Source organism: Octopus bimaculoides, chromosome 12 (assembly GCF_046866305.1).
Source record: "Octopus bimaculoides isolate indiv1 chromosome 12, ASM4686630v1, whole genome shotgun sequence".
Classification (NCBI taxonomy): Eukaryota; Metazoa; Mollusca; class Cephalopoda; order Octopoda; family Octopodidae; genus Octopus; species Octopus bimaculoides.
Genome location: NC_142939.1, coordinates 57,031,148 through 57,048,745, shown reverse-complemented (window position 1 = coordinate 57,048,745; position 17,598 = coordinate 57,031,148). Strand labels below are relative to the sequence as shown.

Genomic DNA, 17,598 nt, shown 5'->3' with positions numbered 1-17,598 from the left:
TAAGTACCAGTCAAGTCCTACCCCTTCCCTCAAAAAAAAAAAAAAAAAAAAACTGGCCCTGTGTCAAAATTTGAAACCATTATGTGGTAGCGTGACGGTTTGTCTCGGCAACAATTATAGAATAAAATTTTAAATAAATTTGTAGCCGTGGCTGTGAGCTAAGAAGTTTGCTTCCCAATCACATGATTCCGGGTTCAGTCCCACTACATGGCTCCTTGGACAAGTGTCTTCTACAATAGCCTCAGGTTGACCTAAGCCTTGTGACTGGATTTGGTAGGCGGAAAGAAGACTGTCACGTATGTGTGTGTATTTTCCCCACCATCTCCTGACAACCGTTTTGGCTTGTTTTCGTCACTGTAACTAGCAGTTCGACAAAAATGAAACCATAGAATAAGTACCAGACTTATACTACAAAACCTTTCCAGACGGTGCCCCAGCTCAGCCGCAGTCCTGTGGCCGAAACAAGAGATACCATGAATTGAAGTGTAATTTGACACATTCACTTTGACCTTTCGTTAGAAAAACGCATTGTGTTTTCTTTCTCTCTGACGAAAGGTTATTCAGTCGAGAAATGTCAAATTTCTTCTCTCCTGACGGACTAAAAACTCGTTTTATTTTAAACATGTCATTATGACCCCTTCTGATCAAACCATCATCTCTTCTCACACTTTAGTAAGTTGTATCTTCATTATTCTCTATGCTAGTAGTTTTGTTTTTAGAACCTCGTATTGCGAATCATTGTTGTTAGTTACTGATATTTAATCCCAGGTCTGCAGTAATTGTATGAATACAACGTATTTTGAAATAGCCCTCGAATCATACGTAAATGACACCGTTTTAATGAAAGGACAGACACATTCGATAATAGAGTCCTGGATAAGCTGAATAAAATCTGGAATCTTGTTACATTTCATTCAACTACGCGAAGGGCAAATAAATGACCATGGAAAAATCTGTTCGTTGTTTAAACCTAGGTCACCCTTTAAACGAATTGGAAAACCTACGATCAAATGCTCACCAGTCATGACTGTAGTATGATCATTCAGTCTTACTGTCTTGACTACGTCTATCAACATCTTTGTATCCAATGTGGTCTTCTGTCTTTTAAGACATGTGTAAGTTGTGGGAGTGGAGGCGCAATGGCCCAGTGGTTAGGGCAGCGGACTCGCGGTTTCGATTCCCAGACCGGGCGTTGTGAGTGTTTATTGAGCGAAAACACCTACCTAAAGCTCCACGAGGCTTCGGCAGGGGATGGTGGTGAACCCTGCTGTACTCTTTCACCACAACTTTCTCTCACTCTTACTTCCTGTTTCTGTTGTGCCTGTATTTCAAAGGGTCAGCCTTGTCACACTGTGTCACACTGAATCTCCCCGAGAACTACGTTAAGGGTACACATGTCTGGGGTGTGCTCAGCCACTTGCACGTTAATTTCACGAGCAGGCTGTTCCGTTGATATGATCAACTGGAACCCTCGACGTCGTAAGCGACTGAGTGCCAACAAAAGTTGTGGGAAATGTGTCAGCTATTTCTAGTAAGCTCCACATCCACGTAAAGGTTACGTGGCCGTAGAGCTGATCGCGTGATCACTGTCACGTAGTTGTCTCCCTTTCGATTTCTCTCGCAAGCAAAACACATGGTAAATATTGATATATATATATATCAATTGAACATCCATAAATCTATAAATATTTACACGTAAAAATGTAAATAAACAAACTTCAGAATTCGAAACTAAGGAAACAGGAAAAATGTTAATCAATAAATTAAACTTTTGTTTTCACTGACTGAAATATTCTACACAAATGTCAGATTTGGTGCTTTGGTATGTTTAATTTTCATATATTTTTTACTTATCTGCATATTTAGTAATTATTTGTTATTGATTTAATTTACTAATCCATGCTAGAAACGTTTTGATTTAATATAACTAATCGTTTTCTATTTGGTAGAAGTGAACCAAACAAGAAAGAAATGTTATATTTTGTGCTTAATGCGAGATCTTATGTGATGCGGAAAATGTGATATATATAAATGTGTATATGTGTATATACCTATATATGTCTGAAACAACATTCATCCAAATACAGTTTCAGTTATGTGAAACAATAGTAGTAAAAAGAAGAAAGTAATAAAATTTAACGTGGACAATGTTTAAAATTTGTCATATGAACGTTTACTTCGGTTTGTCGTCTTGTCTAGAAATATAGACAGTTCTATATTTATTTATCTCACACCTTCTTTCATAAGTTCGTTTTTGTTATGTTTATTTTGACATGTATCTAGAGTTATTTTACAATTATGAAACTGCGAAAGACATCGTTATTTACATCTGTGAATTAAAAAGTTACAGAGATGCAGTACAGTTTTTTTTTTAAATTTGTTTCCGATTCGCAACACTTAGAACGTTTTCCTCCTTTTCGTTTTTCACCAAACCGATTCCACTTTTTACACCTTCACTTCAGGTTGTCAACTGCATAATCTGTATATATCACTAATAGCGGCCACATGTATACATTAGTTCCCTGCCGCTCTATTCTAAGTCTTTGGACATCCTTATACAAAAAGAATTAGAAATTATCTAGTATGTACTAAATACTGGAATTTATTTGGGTCTGTATATTTTAAATATCATAGATTACAAATATGCTTATGAATAATTTTTTTCCATTTCAGATTTATGTTTTAAACAACTGAGATTATGATTCTTCGAAGTTAAGCTTAACATAAATAAATAAAAAGAAACCAATGGGGGCGAAAATTCGGCGGAGGTAAAGAATATACACACCACCCGTTTTCGGCGTGACCCTAACCCTAAAACACCGGGTGTGCGTATTCTTTACTTTCGCCGAAAATTCCCCCACCCTGCTTTTTGTAGATTTGTGTGTACAATACTTAAAAACACACAGTTCCGGAAGAAAAAAAATTACGGTATTTTAGCATACTAAATAATTTCAAGTTCTATTGTTCAGGAATTTCTGTTTCTGTTTTGTGATTGTTTAAGAATTTTTTTTTTTTTAAGTTTGCATCCAGTGAGTAGATATATACCTCTTGGTGAGAGATATTTTGCGGAAAGACAAAAGGAGGTTTTGCCTGCTATTTCTAGTAGATGAGCGATCCCATGAAAGCTGATGTATTCATTCAATCAGCTGAATTACCTGCTCCTGGATTAACGTGTTAGTGAGGATTTCAGACACGTGTACTTTTAATCACGGAATCAACATAAATACAATTTGCCTTGCCACATACTTTTAAAAATTACATTCGTTAATCCATCCGACGGGGTTCCATCCAGTTTCTGTTTGCCCAATTTCATTTACAAATTATGAATCAACTCGCGACAGTAAACCATGAAATTTGTCCAAGAGACCAGGCGTTAGGATCGAGCCTGGGACGTTGTGGTTGCCAAGCGAACGTCTTAACCATTCGGCCACACTGCGAACTTATTAACCTAATGTAGGTGGGCGTTAGGGGAAAGGATTAACAGAGGAAGTGTCAAAAATTAGTCTGAGATTTCGGTGTGAACTAGCACTGAATGTTAACCAAAACAAAACTCCAGGTATTTTACTTAACACCTCTTGAACGTTCTGAGTTTAAATCCAGCTGAGGTCGACTTACCCATTTGTCCTTTTGGGGTAGAAAGTTGATGTAACCAACTACAAGCCTTCTCTAAAATCCCTCAAACTGTTTGAGACACACACGCATATATATATATATATATATATATATATATATATATATATATATATATATATATATATATATATATATAGGTAAATTTTTACCAAAAATAAAAAAAAAATTATTTTACAGACCATGAACAGAAATTGCGAATGAGAGGTACCAGTCAAGTCTAACTGGGTATATGTGTGTGTGTGTATGTATGTATGTATGTCTGAGAGAAGAGAAAGTCAGAATTTTAATGAAGAATCCTATAAGCATTTTAAAATTTTGAAGATAAATATTGCTATTTATTTACAATTTTATCTTGAAAAAAAAAACAAAAAAAAACTAGAAGTAAAAAGCATTTAGTTTTGAATCGTGTAATCGCCCAAAAGGGTTAATTTATGGGGTCGACCTGGTCTTACATATGTGTGATTGATTTGATTTCAAACTTATTAATTTTCATCGTAACATCTGTAATCAACTCATGATATATAAGTGAATTTAAAGACAAAGTGTCCTTCCTGCCAACCGGTATGTGTAGACGTGGAAAAGAAATTATCTTACACTCGAAACACTTTAAGAAGTATATTTTACAGTTCATATTTTGACAGTACTTTCATTCATTTTACTAATATTTTTTGTAGATCTTCGTTGGATACATAACAGTTTGAATTCTAACGTTTCTCTATTATTTTGTTTGTTCCAATCATCAATATTTTTGTTTGTTTTAAGGCGCCGACCACGCTGGTCAAAAGATGCTTCGCAGTATTTTGTCCGTTTTTACGTTCCGCCAAGGTGAACTTTGCCTTTCATCCTTTCGCGGTAGATAAAATAAGTACCAGTCGAGGGCGAAGGTATAGAATACGCACACCACTCCTTTTCGGGGGGTTAGCGTTACGCCAAAAACGGGTGTTGTGCGTATTCTTTACCCCCACCCCAGTTGAGTGCTGGGGTCGATATAATTGATCTTCCCCTCTCCCGAAATTACTGACCTTGTGCCAAAATTTGAAGTCAATACCATTGTTTGTTTTAGTATATATCTTAATTTTCGTCTAGAGAAAAAAAAAAGAAAAAAGAGAGATAATTGCTTTCACATGCTACTCTCTGTCAAGATGTTTGGATAAATTGTTGACAAAATACGTTTTATTAAGGTTTATGAGCCAAACCAGGAAGCCTTTCAGTGGTTGCGCAACCTGTCAGAAACAGCAGTCACGTTCTTTTGAAAACACAGCCTACCGTCTTGAATAAGAGGACACATTCGGTAATGTCCCATATATATATATATATATATATATATATATATATATATATATATATATATATATATATATATATATATATGGTAATCTTCAAGTTTAGGGGGATAAAAAAAATAAATAAAAATATTCAAGGGAAGTAACTGAACGTCTTACCAGTATTCTCCGTACATCTCTGTTTATAAATAAATCACACACGTGATTTGATTGACGTTAGGGTTAGGGTGTGATTTATTTATAAACAGCTAGAAGAAAACGGATAATACTGGTAAGTCGTGCAGTTATTTCCCTTGAATATTTTTTTTTATTTTTTTTATCCCCCTAAACTTGAAGATTACCTATATATATATATATATATATATATATATATATATATGCAGAGAGGGGAGAAAGCATGTTTGAGGATCAGAGGCTGGAAAGTATTGGTGAGGAACTTTATGCTGATCATAATCATAGCCTTTGGGGAGTGGTTGGCTAGAGTATCTACATGTGCAGCAACAGCACTGTTCCAGGTGTAGAAGCTGGAGCTGTACTTCATTGTGGATAGTGTAGCCCAGGACTGCCTTTAAGCATTCTACCTCCACCCTGCAAACTGCCTATACTTATAGCAAACCCAAAAGTGCTCCCCTTATAAAAGCATCACTCAGAGCTGAAATCCCCTCCCCCATGCTACACTATTGATTGTGGGCCTTACTTGAGTTTTGTAGAATGTTACTGGAGGCCCTAAAGAGGAAGACTATTTTTATGATGCAATCTTTCCTACGTTGAATATGTTCAATCACTAGGAGAGGTCCTTCGTGGTGATGAACCGTAACATTTGAAGTGAACTTGAGGGCTCTGCTATTAAGTCCCAGTATTGTTATTTAGATTATTTTGTAATATTTTAATTCAATTACAGCATATTTTGATCAGTGCAAATAGTTTTGGAATTATATTCAATACAAACAGATGCCTTTTGCTATTTTCTGATGTATCAAATTATTTAACATGTTTGAAAAACAAGTCACAGAAAATATGAAGAATAACTGTTTAAACTTAATGTCTTAGCAACTTTCTCTTTTCAGGATGGTAGATTACTCAGTCAAATTTTGGATTATGGTAAAACAGGAATATCATTAGGCCTTATATCTATTTGTAAGTAAAACAATAATTGTCTCTTTACCCTTGTAATTGCATTTCTTTTTTTTCTTTTTTCCACACATTATTACTTTCTCACCATTCAAAACAAAAGTGATTAATCTTTTAATTATATATAGACATTATCATCGTCATCATCCCTTTTTCTATGTTTGCATGGATCAGATGGAGTTTATTGAGGCAAATATTCTACAGTCAGATGCCCTTTCTGATTTCAACCCTAATTTGTTTCCAAGAAAAGTAACATTTCCCCATGGCCAGACATTTAACAATATTGGAAACAAAGGACACTGCTTGCATAACGGTGACACTCATTTACAATTATCATATAATGTCAGGATAAGGAGACAGTAGTGCATGCAAACACACAGATACACACACTCACATGAGACCAGTCCATCATATACATACTCAAGAAGATCCAGCCACCATAGCAGAATTGAACCAGTTCTAGTGCTACATAAAAAAGCATTGTTGCTGGTGCCACATAGAAAGCATTCAGTACTTTCTGTGGAGTGGTTGGTGTTAGGAATGACATCCAACTGTAGAAACCATGCCAGAACAGAAACTGGAGCTTGGTGCAGCCCCCAGCCTTATCAGCTCTGGTCAAACTGTACAACCCATGCCAGCATGGAACATGGATGTTAAATGATGATATACGACGGGCTTCTTTCAATTTCCATACTAATGTTGAGCTCTGAGTCACAGTTTCTGCATCAAGAATACAAACAACAGTATCTCAACCGTACAATTCATCTATAGATATAAATATATTCAGACAAAATTACGACACAGAAGATTGTGTATACACACACACACACACACACACACACATATAAATGTACACATGTTAATGTAGGCACTGATGTTGTCATATATACATACAGGCACGTACATACACTCATGCACAACCACACATACATGCATGCACTCATATGCAAGCAGATACCTGCATTTACTTTCACACACATGCATACTGACTAGCACATTCACACATACTTTATACAAGCACTATCTGCTATGTGAATATGCATACCCATACACACACACAAACGCACTAACATATAAACATGCATGTTCATACTGATACACACACACACACACACACATACACACATTGAATCAGTCATGCATATATACATGCTCACATTGCTGCACACACACACACATAATATATACAATTAGTCATAGACATATATACATTGGCACACACACATATTCACACACCATGTTTGAAATAACCCAATTGATTTATTCTATTGATTGGTTTCTCCTGTTGTAGCATTTTTATGTTATTTCTGTTGACTGAGAAAACAACTGCATTAAATTTTGTGTGTGTGAGAGAGAGAGTGGTCTGATGGAAGCTGCAGAGCTCTTGTCCTCTGTAGGCTGTCTTGGAGACTCTGAGACTAGGAAGATTAGCACCGTTTATGTGTTTGTGGAATTCTCTCTTTCATCATCATCATCATTGCTAGTTCTATGGTTGTTGGGGAAAAAATACTCACAGAGAGAGTTTCTGCTCTCATTCTTGATCACTCTCTCTCTCTCTCTCTCTCTCTGCCCAGGTAACCCTTACAGCAACACACCTGTTTCTGCCCTCTTTCTTGTTAACTCTCTCTGGTTGGATAACCATGTGCCTTCTCTACAGCAAGACATCTGTTTCTGCCTCTCTATCATACTAACCTTTCATCATCTGGTTCAAGATCATCTCCTCCACTGCCTCTTCTCTCAAAGATTCCTTGTCTTGCAAGTTACTTGGTGACCTTGTCAGTGCTGGTGCCACTTAAAAAGCATCCAGTTCACACTGTAAAGCAGTTGGCATTTGGAAGGGCTTCCAGCTGTAAAAAGCATGCTAAAACTGATCTCACCTGTGCTGGTGCCACATAAAAAAACAACCCACTTTGCAGAGTGGTTGGTGTTAGGAAGGGCATCCATGCTGGCATGGAAGGAGGGTGTTAAATGATGAGAGAGAGAGAGAGAGAGAGAATTCCAGAAAACTAACAACTAATATCCAGGGAAAGAACAAGGGTGAAGAAAGGTTAGATCACATTCTTTGGGTTGAAGTGTTGAGATAAAATAAGAAGGACAAGAGGAGGGGAGACCCATGAGTTAGTCAGTTTAGAGGAACAGAGGCCACTGTAGTAGTCATAGAAAAGGCAGAGAGAGAAAACTGTATATCTCTGGGCTAAAAGCAAGTGTATATTCGTGAGCAACTTTATACCAATCAGTCAAAAATTCCTTTCTTTAGATGTGGGCTATAATGTCTGGATGTGGGCTTAGCCGTGTGGTTACTTCGTAATTTGTGAATGATGATGATCTGTATGTGTAGTAGCAGTGGTGCTGTTCCAGATGTAAGAGCAATCTTCTGTTTTGGTCCTCAGTACTTTATAGAAAGTCAGTAGCTGTTACAGTGACTGATGTAATTTGCAGGTCCAAAGAGGACCTACACAATTGCAATAAAATATACAATGACAGTTATTTACAAGCTGAGGAAAATGGTCGTTCTCTACTTGTAGAGGCAATTCCAGGGGAGTAATAGCATTTGATTATAAACAATTGAAAAGAGTAAAAGTGTGTTCTACCCCACCACCACCACACACACACTAAAAGTGATATTTAAATCACTGAGTGGTTGTATGGTTTAGAAGTTTGCTTTCCAACCATATGTTTCTGGGTTCAGTCTCACTGCATGGCTCCTTGGGCAAGTGTCTTCTATAACTTTGGGTCAAGCAAAGCCTTGTGAGTTGATTTGGTGGATGGAAAGTGAAAGAAGCTTGTGTGTGTGTGTGTGTGTGTGTTCTGCATCTTTCATGCACACCTTTACAAACACATCTACAAGTGCCTATTTTCTCATCTCCATATCACCACCAAGCTAAAACATAGCTAAAATATAGAAAACATATAACATAAATATAGAAAATATACAACATAGAAAACATACAGCATTGTGTAAGTTGTGTTGAATCATACTGAACTGTTCTCTTCTGCTTCAGGGTGTGTTGCTGTTGTTGGCTGCTGTTGAAGGAAGCAAGATGATTGATGTGGTGGCCACCCTCCCTCGTGGGCCAGTCTACCTTGCAGGGGAGACAATCCATTGTATCATCACTTTCTCAAATTCAGCTCTTCCTGAATATGAATCTCAGTAAGTATATTTGTTTGTCTCAGGTGGAGGTGTGTCTGTGGCGGGGAGTTGAATTGTTAGTGCTCATGCTTGATACTTATTTGATCAGTCGCTTTTGCCAAACAGCTAAGTTAACAGGGATGTTCACAAACTAGCACTGAACACAAATTCACAAAAATTTTCTGAAAATTCCAAACAATAAAGAGTTTATGAAGGGTTATATGTGAGGCTTGAACCAGAATTCTGCCAAACTTTTTTCTTCGTTAATATGTACTGCTGAAATTGGAGTGCATCTCATATGCCCATAGTGCATTTTTGAAGCCATCAAAAATGAGATATTTTAATAAAAGCCTTGTTTGATTTCTGTGTTTATTTTTATTTTATCCTATTTATCTTCTAGTGGTGAGCAGTATGATGTTCTTGCTTGGGCCAGCGTCCAGATACATTGTCAAAGAACAGTGAGTGAGACGCGTATTGTCTTGCCATCTTCCACTAATTTATCCACTGAAGAAGTATCAACAACAGGCTGTGAGACATCGTTTGTTCCAAACAAAGGTAAGTCCTAATTTTCCTTGAGTATCATTTAAACATCATCATCATCATCATCATTTAGCATCCATTCTCCATGCTCGCATGGGTCGGACAGTTTAACCAGAGTTGTATGCCAGAGAGCTGCACCAGGCTTCAGTCCATTTTGGCTTGGTTTCTATGGCTGGATACCTTTTATGTGTCACCAGCACAGGTGCCTCTTTCGAACCATCCAACCATTGCCAGTATGGAAAGAAAATGTTAAACAATGATGATCACACACACACATAAATATGTGTGTGTTTGTATATTTATCTGTAGGTTTCAGTAACAGTTAATGTAACTAGATCCTAAATATTTTCATTAATATTTATAATTTTGATAATTTTCCAGGAGAAAAAGGTTGTACAGTTCTTTCAACAAAACCAAAAATACTTTTCTGTGACCTCAAACTGGCACCTGGAGAGTCAAAACAATGTAAGTATAAAACTGCCCTTCCCACTCTCTCTCTCTTTCTCTCTCTCTCTCTCACACACACACACACACTTTGTTTCTGTATAAAGATGTTTTGGCTTTGATATTTCACTGAAATGCTAACATTATTATGGACAAAGTTGTAATAAAATTTTCTTTGACATTTATTGACTTCCACAGATATTACTAGCAAACATTAATTACACTATTAACTTCATCTTAAGAGATGAAGTGTTTTTACATATTTACATCATCCATGCTGGTACAGATGTGGCTGCATGGTTAAGCAGCTTGCTTCCTAACCACGTAGGTTCAGGTTCAATCTTACCTTGGGGAAATGATATATAATACCGTACAGTATTATATATCCATTATGGCTGATCTTACCAATCAGTTTTGTACTAGGGGTTCAACAGGATGTTAGATAACAGTCTAATTATGTAACCTTGTGCTCTTCAGTGTTTGCAGTTATGGAAAAAAAAATATGCTGATCGTTTCCACATACTGCTGAGTATATTGCAATAAGCTGCCTGCATCTTGGACTGGATCTATCATATTTAGTGACAAAAATGTTAGTCCCACTTTGGATTTAGATGTCAGGTAATATTCTGGAAAGATCTCAGCATGGCCAAAGCCATTAATGACTACAAGAGCATTAATAACATCTTTGAAGTGATTCACTTAGAATGAAGTGTAATGTCTAGAAAGCTCCATGAAATATGAACCCAAGACCAGTGGTTTAGCAATCCAAAACCTCTATTTAAATTACTCTGTACTATTTGAGTGTGCAGTCTGCCTGGCAATTAACACTTTAGCATGCACTCTAATCCTAATCCTAACCCCTAACCCTAAACTATAACCTATCCCTATCCCCTGACCTAAACACTAACCCAGATCAGGTCATTTTATTGCATAGCTTACAGATACTGTAGTAGATCACATGCTAAAGTAGCACCAATCACTCTATCACGCATCTCTCCTGTTTCAATATTATTCCTTTATATTTATTTTACAGATGAATACAAAGACATTGTACCAGCTGATTCACCTCCTTCCTATCGAGGTCAAGCTATTAAATACTCTTACAAGATCACCATTGGTACACAGAGACTCAACCAACCAACAAAATTACTTCGCATTCCTATTCGTGTTATGGTGCTATTTGGTAGGTATGCTCCTTTTTTTTTTTCTTTCTATTATTGCTACATTGTCAAGTATTGGTCAGTTATGTTGAGGAAACTTATTGCTAGAGCACTAAGAAAGAAGACTGCCTCCTTTTTTTCAAAATATATATATATATATATATAAATAATACAGAATGGGACAAGAACGCAAAACATACAGATAAATGATACAAGGAAACACGGACATGTCATTCGGAGTTTTCTCTCTTCAGTCAAGATCCAGATTATCTTTGCAATTTCAGCTGGTTATTCCCCAAGGAAAAAACTAAGCTAAGAACATTAGCTTCCTTGGGAGAAAGCAGCGAATGTATACAAAAACAAGGACAGAAAAAAAACGAACAATGTTACACAAATACAGTAGGAATAATAACGGGACTTAACAACAGATGTCTTTCGACTAAGGACAAATAAAATTAAGCTGGCGTATATATAAATAAGGCCTTACAGCTGGGATACAATATTTCACAGGCACAGGGAGAGATAACGATGTTGCATGCACAACAGCCACCCAAAACAAGAAAGGTCAGGCTTGGCTGAACACCGGTCACGTGGGAAGAGAAGAGAGAGGTAGAGGCACAAAAGAATTAGGGAGAGGTGAGAAAAAAAATGACAGGGACACACACTTATATATAGGAGTCTATTCTAGAAATATATATATTGTATTTGTTTACCATAATATGATGTTGAATGTAGGAAAGTAGTATTATTTGCTAATATATATATGCATGTATCTTCTGTTTTAGGGTTAAATGATACAAGTGTTTATAATGAAAACGAAGTAGATGTAGCTCCAACAAACCCATTCTTGAAGCATTCCAGGAAGGAGAATTCTATTTTAGATATGGCATTGCAAGTTCTATCCACAGTCACTACCAGGAAAACTGCTCGTATGTCTGGTTTGAAAACTTTGATTCTTTGCATTATTGAACTTGTTTCCTCTTTTATAAATAGCTTATACGTCTATCCTTTTTTTTCTTTAGCTTTTTCAGTCATTACACTATGGCCATGCTGGGGCACCGCCTTGAAGAATTTTAGTTGAACAAATCAACCCCAGGACTTGTTCTATTTTTTAAGCATAGTACTTATTCTGCTGGTCCCTTTTGCGATACCGCAAAGTTAGAGAGGGATGTAAATACACCAACACCAGTTGTCAAGCGGTGGTCAAATACAGACACAAAGACACACATACATACATATATATATACATATATATCTGAGTGGTTGGCGTTAGGAAGGGCATCCAGCTGTAGAAACTCTGCCAAATTAGACTGGAGCCTGGTGTTGCCATCCGGTTTCACCAGTCCTCAGTCAAATCGTCCAACCCATGCTAGCATGGAAAGCGGACGTTAAACAATGATGATGATGATGATGATTACTCTTTTACTTACTTGTTTCAGTCATTTGACTGCGGCTGTGCTGGAGCACTGCCTTTAGTCGAGCGAATCGACCCCAGGACTTGTTCTTTGTAAGCCTAGTACTTATTCTATCGGTCCCTTTTGCCGAACCGCTAAGTTACGGAGACGTAAGCACACCACCATCGGTTGTCAAGTGATGATGGGAGGGACAAACACAGACACTCAAACATATACACACACATAAATATATATATATAAATACATATATACGATGGGCTTCTTTCAGTTTCCGTCTACCACTCACAAGGCTTTGGTCAGCCCAAGGCTATAGTAGAAGACACTTGCCCAAGGTGCCATGCAGTGGGAATGAACCCGGAACCATGTGGTTGGTAAGGAAGCTACTTACCAGACAGCCACTCCTGTGCCTATGACGAGTTTCTTTCAGTTTCTGTTTATGGTACTGAACTTGAAACCATGTGGTTGGGAATTAACTTAACAACACTGTCATACCTGCACCTGTTAAACTACAACAACAACAAGAGCACTCATTGAGTGCAAACCTCCACCAAGGCAACACCAACGTCCTCTCAACAATTAGCTAGAGATGATTTTTTAAAATGAGAATATCTGAAATAAACTCTACTGCTCTCATAAACGAGAATACTAAAAATGAACCCAACCGCTCTCAAAAATTAAGTGAAAGAACTGGAAAAATAATCCTTGTCCATTACCAGATTGATCCCAAAATCTAATCAGTTCATGCCAGTCACGAGGCCAAACATTCCTGGAAGTTTCGTCCGAATCCATCCAGCGGTTCTTGAGATATCTTGTCCACAGACAAACAAACACGAGTGAAAACAGTACCTCCATCTTCGTTAAGGCGGAGGTAATAAATTATTAAGAGGAGGATGTTTAAGCTGCTTATTTAGGATTAAAGCTGATCTCTCACTAAGACTTATTTACTGACTCTATTTCTATTCTTCTCTCTTTTTAGGTTTCTACAACATCACAAATGTTCGAGGAAAAGTTGCTCGTTTTCATCTGTTTAAAAATGCATATCGTTTGGGAGAAGATATCAATGGAGTGTTTGATTTTTCAGGTGGTAGTGTAGCTTGTGTCCAGGTAAATTGAATCTCTTTCTCTCATTCTATCTATAATATCTATCGATCTCTCATTTTTTTTTAATGGCCTCAGTCACACAAAAGATGATTGCTGCTTCTTGGTGTGTTAATCTGCTTTTGGATTTCCAATCATCATAATACATGGTTGCAAACCAAACTTTTTAACCATGAATTTTGCTAGAATTCATTAGTTTTATAATGGGATGGCAGGACAAGTGGCAGAAGGAAAAGAGAAATGGCAGAATCGTTACAGCACTGGACAAATAACTTGTGGTATTTATTCTGGCTTCATGCATTCTGAGTTCAAATCCCATTTTTCATTATTTCAAGATCAATAAAGTAACATACTAGTCACGTCCTGGGGTTTATGTAGTCAACTATTCCTGACCAATTCACCCACCCACAAAACAGTGTGGCCTTGTGCCTATGTTAGAAACAAGTGGTTGTTGTTTTTTAATAAAAAGCTCTGGTTATGGTACCATGTAAAAAGCACTTAGTACACGTAAAGTAGTTGGCATTAGGAATGGCATCTAGCTGATAAAAACCAAGCTGGAACAGTCTATGGAATCTGGTGCTTTCCTGTCAAACTATCCAACCCATGCCAGCTTGGAAAACAGACATTAAATGACAAAGACGATGATTTCCATTTACACTTTTCCTTCTCCCTTTCTATTCCAGCTGAGTGTGTCCCTGCAGAGTGAAGAGAGCGTTGCCGAGGAATGCTGTCGCAAAAAGAACCAACCCACTTCCATCACTTTCTATGGCAAACAGCAAGAGATGTGTCTTCATACCCAGCGCACCCACATCAGTATCCCTGTGCCGCTTACTATAACTCCTGGCTTCATTACTGACATAGGTAAGTATAATTGTTGCTGTTGTTTATGAGGTAGTATCAAAGAGTTCCAGGATTAGTTATGCTTAATAAAGAATAACTTATTTGCCTGAGTTTTAACATCATCTCCTTCGAAATAGTCACCTTGCATGGCAGTACACCAGTCCCAGCATTCATGCCACTTTTGGAATCTGGCCTCAAAGTTGTTTCCCATAAGCTGTTGATTTGGTTCTATGTATTTAGTGATTGATTTTGTGGTTTCTTATTCAGATATTCCATCTGTTTTATTGAATTGTTTAATCCTTTCTTTTTCCAGTTTGTCTTCGATGGAGACTTCATTTTGAGTTTGTCACAGTAGTTGATGAAGTACATGACACCGAACAGATTGTAGCAGCTGATGGTTGCTCCATGTGGCAGGGACCGCCAGTACTAAATGTTGAGACAATGGTGTGGGACCTACCTATTAAAATATTTCCTACGAGTCCAATCCATGCATGGAGTGCTACTTTGCTGAAAAGTGAAGAATTTATCCAAGTTTAATGGTTTCCGATAAAAAGGAAGAGAAAGAAAAATCTGTATAATACCTGAATATATTTGTGTGAATGTAAAGGAGGTTGATTGCAGTTGTGTTGACATTAACGAACATTCGTAAAATGTTAGCAGCAAGATATTTGAATCAAATATTACTGTGTTACCTGTGAGGCCTGTAAACCAAGATAAGTTTCGGTCACTCACAACAAATGAAGGGATGTCATCATAGCTTTGTATTATATTGTCCCTGTAAAATCACAGCAACTAAATCTTTATTCACATATCAGCTACCCATTTATTTAATTGACAAAAATGAAAGTTTATTTGAGATAGTTTCTCTGAAAATACTCTCCTGTAGATATCCAGGAATAAACATTGACAAAGTAACTTAGTCATTCTTTATGTTACAGACATTTGAAAGAATCACAAGAGCTCTAGCAGAATTGCTATTTATAAAGTATTTTTATTTTCAACACTTCTATTTTCTGTCCAAATTTTTATTTCCTCACTGAGACATATCTTTTCAAATAAATCAATAAGATTTTAAACGAGTTAAGAAGTAGTTCAAATTCAGCAAAGTAAAACATTTATTTATTGTATTTAATCAAAATTCCATTTTCTAAATTGCTTTCAAAATTCCATATTCTAAATTGCTTTCAAAATTCCATATTCTAAATTGCTTTCAAGATTCCATATTTCAAATTGCTTTGAAAGTATAAACAATTATTTAGTTCAGATAAATGAATGGAATTCCTAGACAATGTGCAATTCCATAACTCCTATAACCAGTTCTATATTTCACCATCTTGTATTGTAAAAAGAAGAAAATTCGGAATAGCCAAAGTATTTTTTTTCTTGCATAGGATCATACACACATTTAAAATATATGATCTCTTATCATTTTTTCCTCATCTCAGTCAGATTTAATTCCACATACTTGTCTTCCAAATATATACCATAGTGTACATGAAATAATTTCTATGAAATATTATTAAACTGAAAAAGAAATTCTATGAAGAAATTTTTGTTGTTGTTTTTCTTTATCTTTTATCTTTTACTTCTTTCAGTCATTAGACTGTGGCCATACTGGGACACTGCCTTTAAGGGGTTTTTAGTTGAATGTATCAACCCAGGACATACTTTTTAAAAGCCTGGTACTTATTCTATCACTGTTTTTTGACGATCCACTAAGTTACAGGGACATAAACACACCAACACCAGTTGACAAGCGGTGATGGGTGATTCACCTTAGTGCCTTGCCTGGGTTTGAACTCAGAACTTCTAGGTGACTGCTGTGTATTAACCAGCACCTTTATCCATGACACTATGCCTATAGACAATGTCAGAGTAAATTCCATACCATCATAAAACATCGGTAGATGTTTAGAAGCCTTAAAAATTCACTCTGACTCTGCCCATGGGCATAGGGTTGGGGATAAAGGCACTGGTTAATGCAGTGCAGTCACCTAGAGATTCTGAGTTCAATCCTGGCAAGGCACTTAAGTGAATCACAAGATACTTGAAGAATGCTGGAGCATTTACACAGCCGAAATGTAATGAAAGCACTCAAACCAATACACAATATAATTTCCTCATATCAGAAATATAAAAATGTTTGTATTATAGAACCACGGATGGTCTGAAACAGATATCAAAAGGAGTTAACCATTTTGACCACCCTGGTTCTATGATATAAACTTCCAGTTTTAAAGTGATTTAAATAAAAACCTAATTAAAATTTCATGTTAATTTATGTTCTAAATTCCAAATCAATAATGATGGTTATGTTTTTATATTCATTTTTTAAAAAATTAATTGAAATAAAGGAACTGAACATATTTTATCCCCCATCTTTTTGCACTTCCATTCACCCTCCCTGGAACCACTTACTTTGTTTCTCACATTCCCAGGATCATCCCTTACCATCTTATTTTCCACTGAATACCTCTTTCGCCTCCAATCTTCCACTTCACAACCTCTCATTCTGCCAGTGGCAGCCCCCAACTATTGGTGTTAGTCTCCTACTTGTTTCCAACCCTATGTACCTTTGACCTTATCTCTGGTACTGCGCATCTATTGCACACTGACCCACTCTCCACATCACCTACTATCTCCTCCCGATCCTATTCCCTCCACCTTTCCTCTTCTTGGGTATCCTGCACAGAGGGAAAAATAAGATGGTTAAAGCTGGAATGCCTTTGACTATAGATTTTCTCGATCAGGGTTGAGCTGAAGCTATATGACAACATCAGTGGCTCACTCTAACTCGAGTGATTTATAGTCATGTAACAGTTACCACCAGTGAAATGAGAGTGTGTACCTTAATGTGAATATTGAGTGTTGTAGACTTTTGAGCACTTTAATCTGCAGTTTACATTGATTAGACAAAACACTGA

At 36.8% G+C, this 17,598-nt stretch overlaps 1 protein-coding gene across 7 annotated transcripts; it reads left to right on the top strand.

Moving 5' to 3' along the window:
- The first annotated feature begins 322 nt into the window (after positions 1–322).
- Positions 323–16,223, top strand: LOC106884396 (RAB6A-GEF complex partner protein 2). 7 transcript variants are annotated; one of them, XM_014935755.3, is made up of 10 exons: positions 323–672; positions 5,984–6,053; positions 9,050–9,198; positions 9,578–9,732; positions 10,099–10,182; positions 11,195–11,344; positions 12,107–12,250; positions 13,713–13,840; positions 14,518–14,695; positions 14,988–16,223. In XM_014935755.3, the coding sequence occupies exons 3-10, from the start codon at positions 9,089–9,091 to the stop codon at positions 15,209–15,211; spliced, it is 1,173 nt and encodes a 390-aa protein (XP_014791241.1). In that variant the 5' UTR covers positions 323–672; positions 5,984–6,053; positions 9,050–9,088; the 3' UTR covers positions 15,212–16,223. The 7 variants fall into 7 exon arrangements, with proteins under 7 accessions (XP_014791241.1, XP_014791239.1, XP_014791240.1 ...); XM_014935753.3 differs by lacking the exon at positions 323–672 and adding an exon at positions 1,600–1,822; XM_014935754.3 differs by lacking the exon at positions 323–672 and adding an exon at positions 2,450–2,610.
- Positions 16,224–17,598: the final 1,375 nt, after the last annotated feature.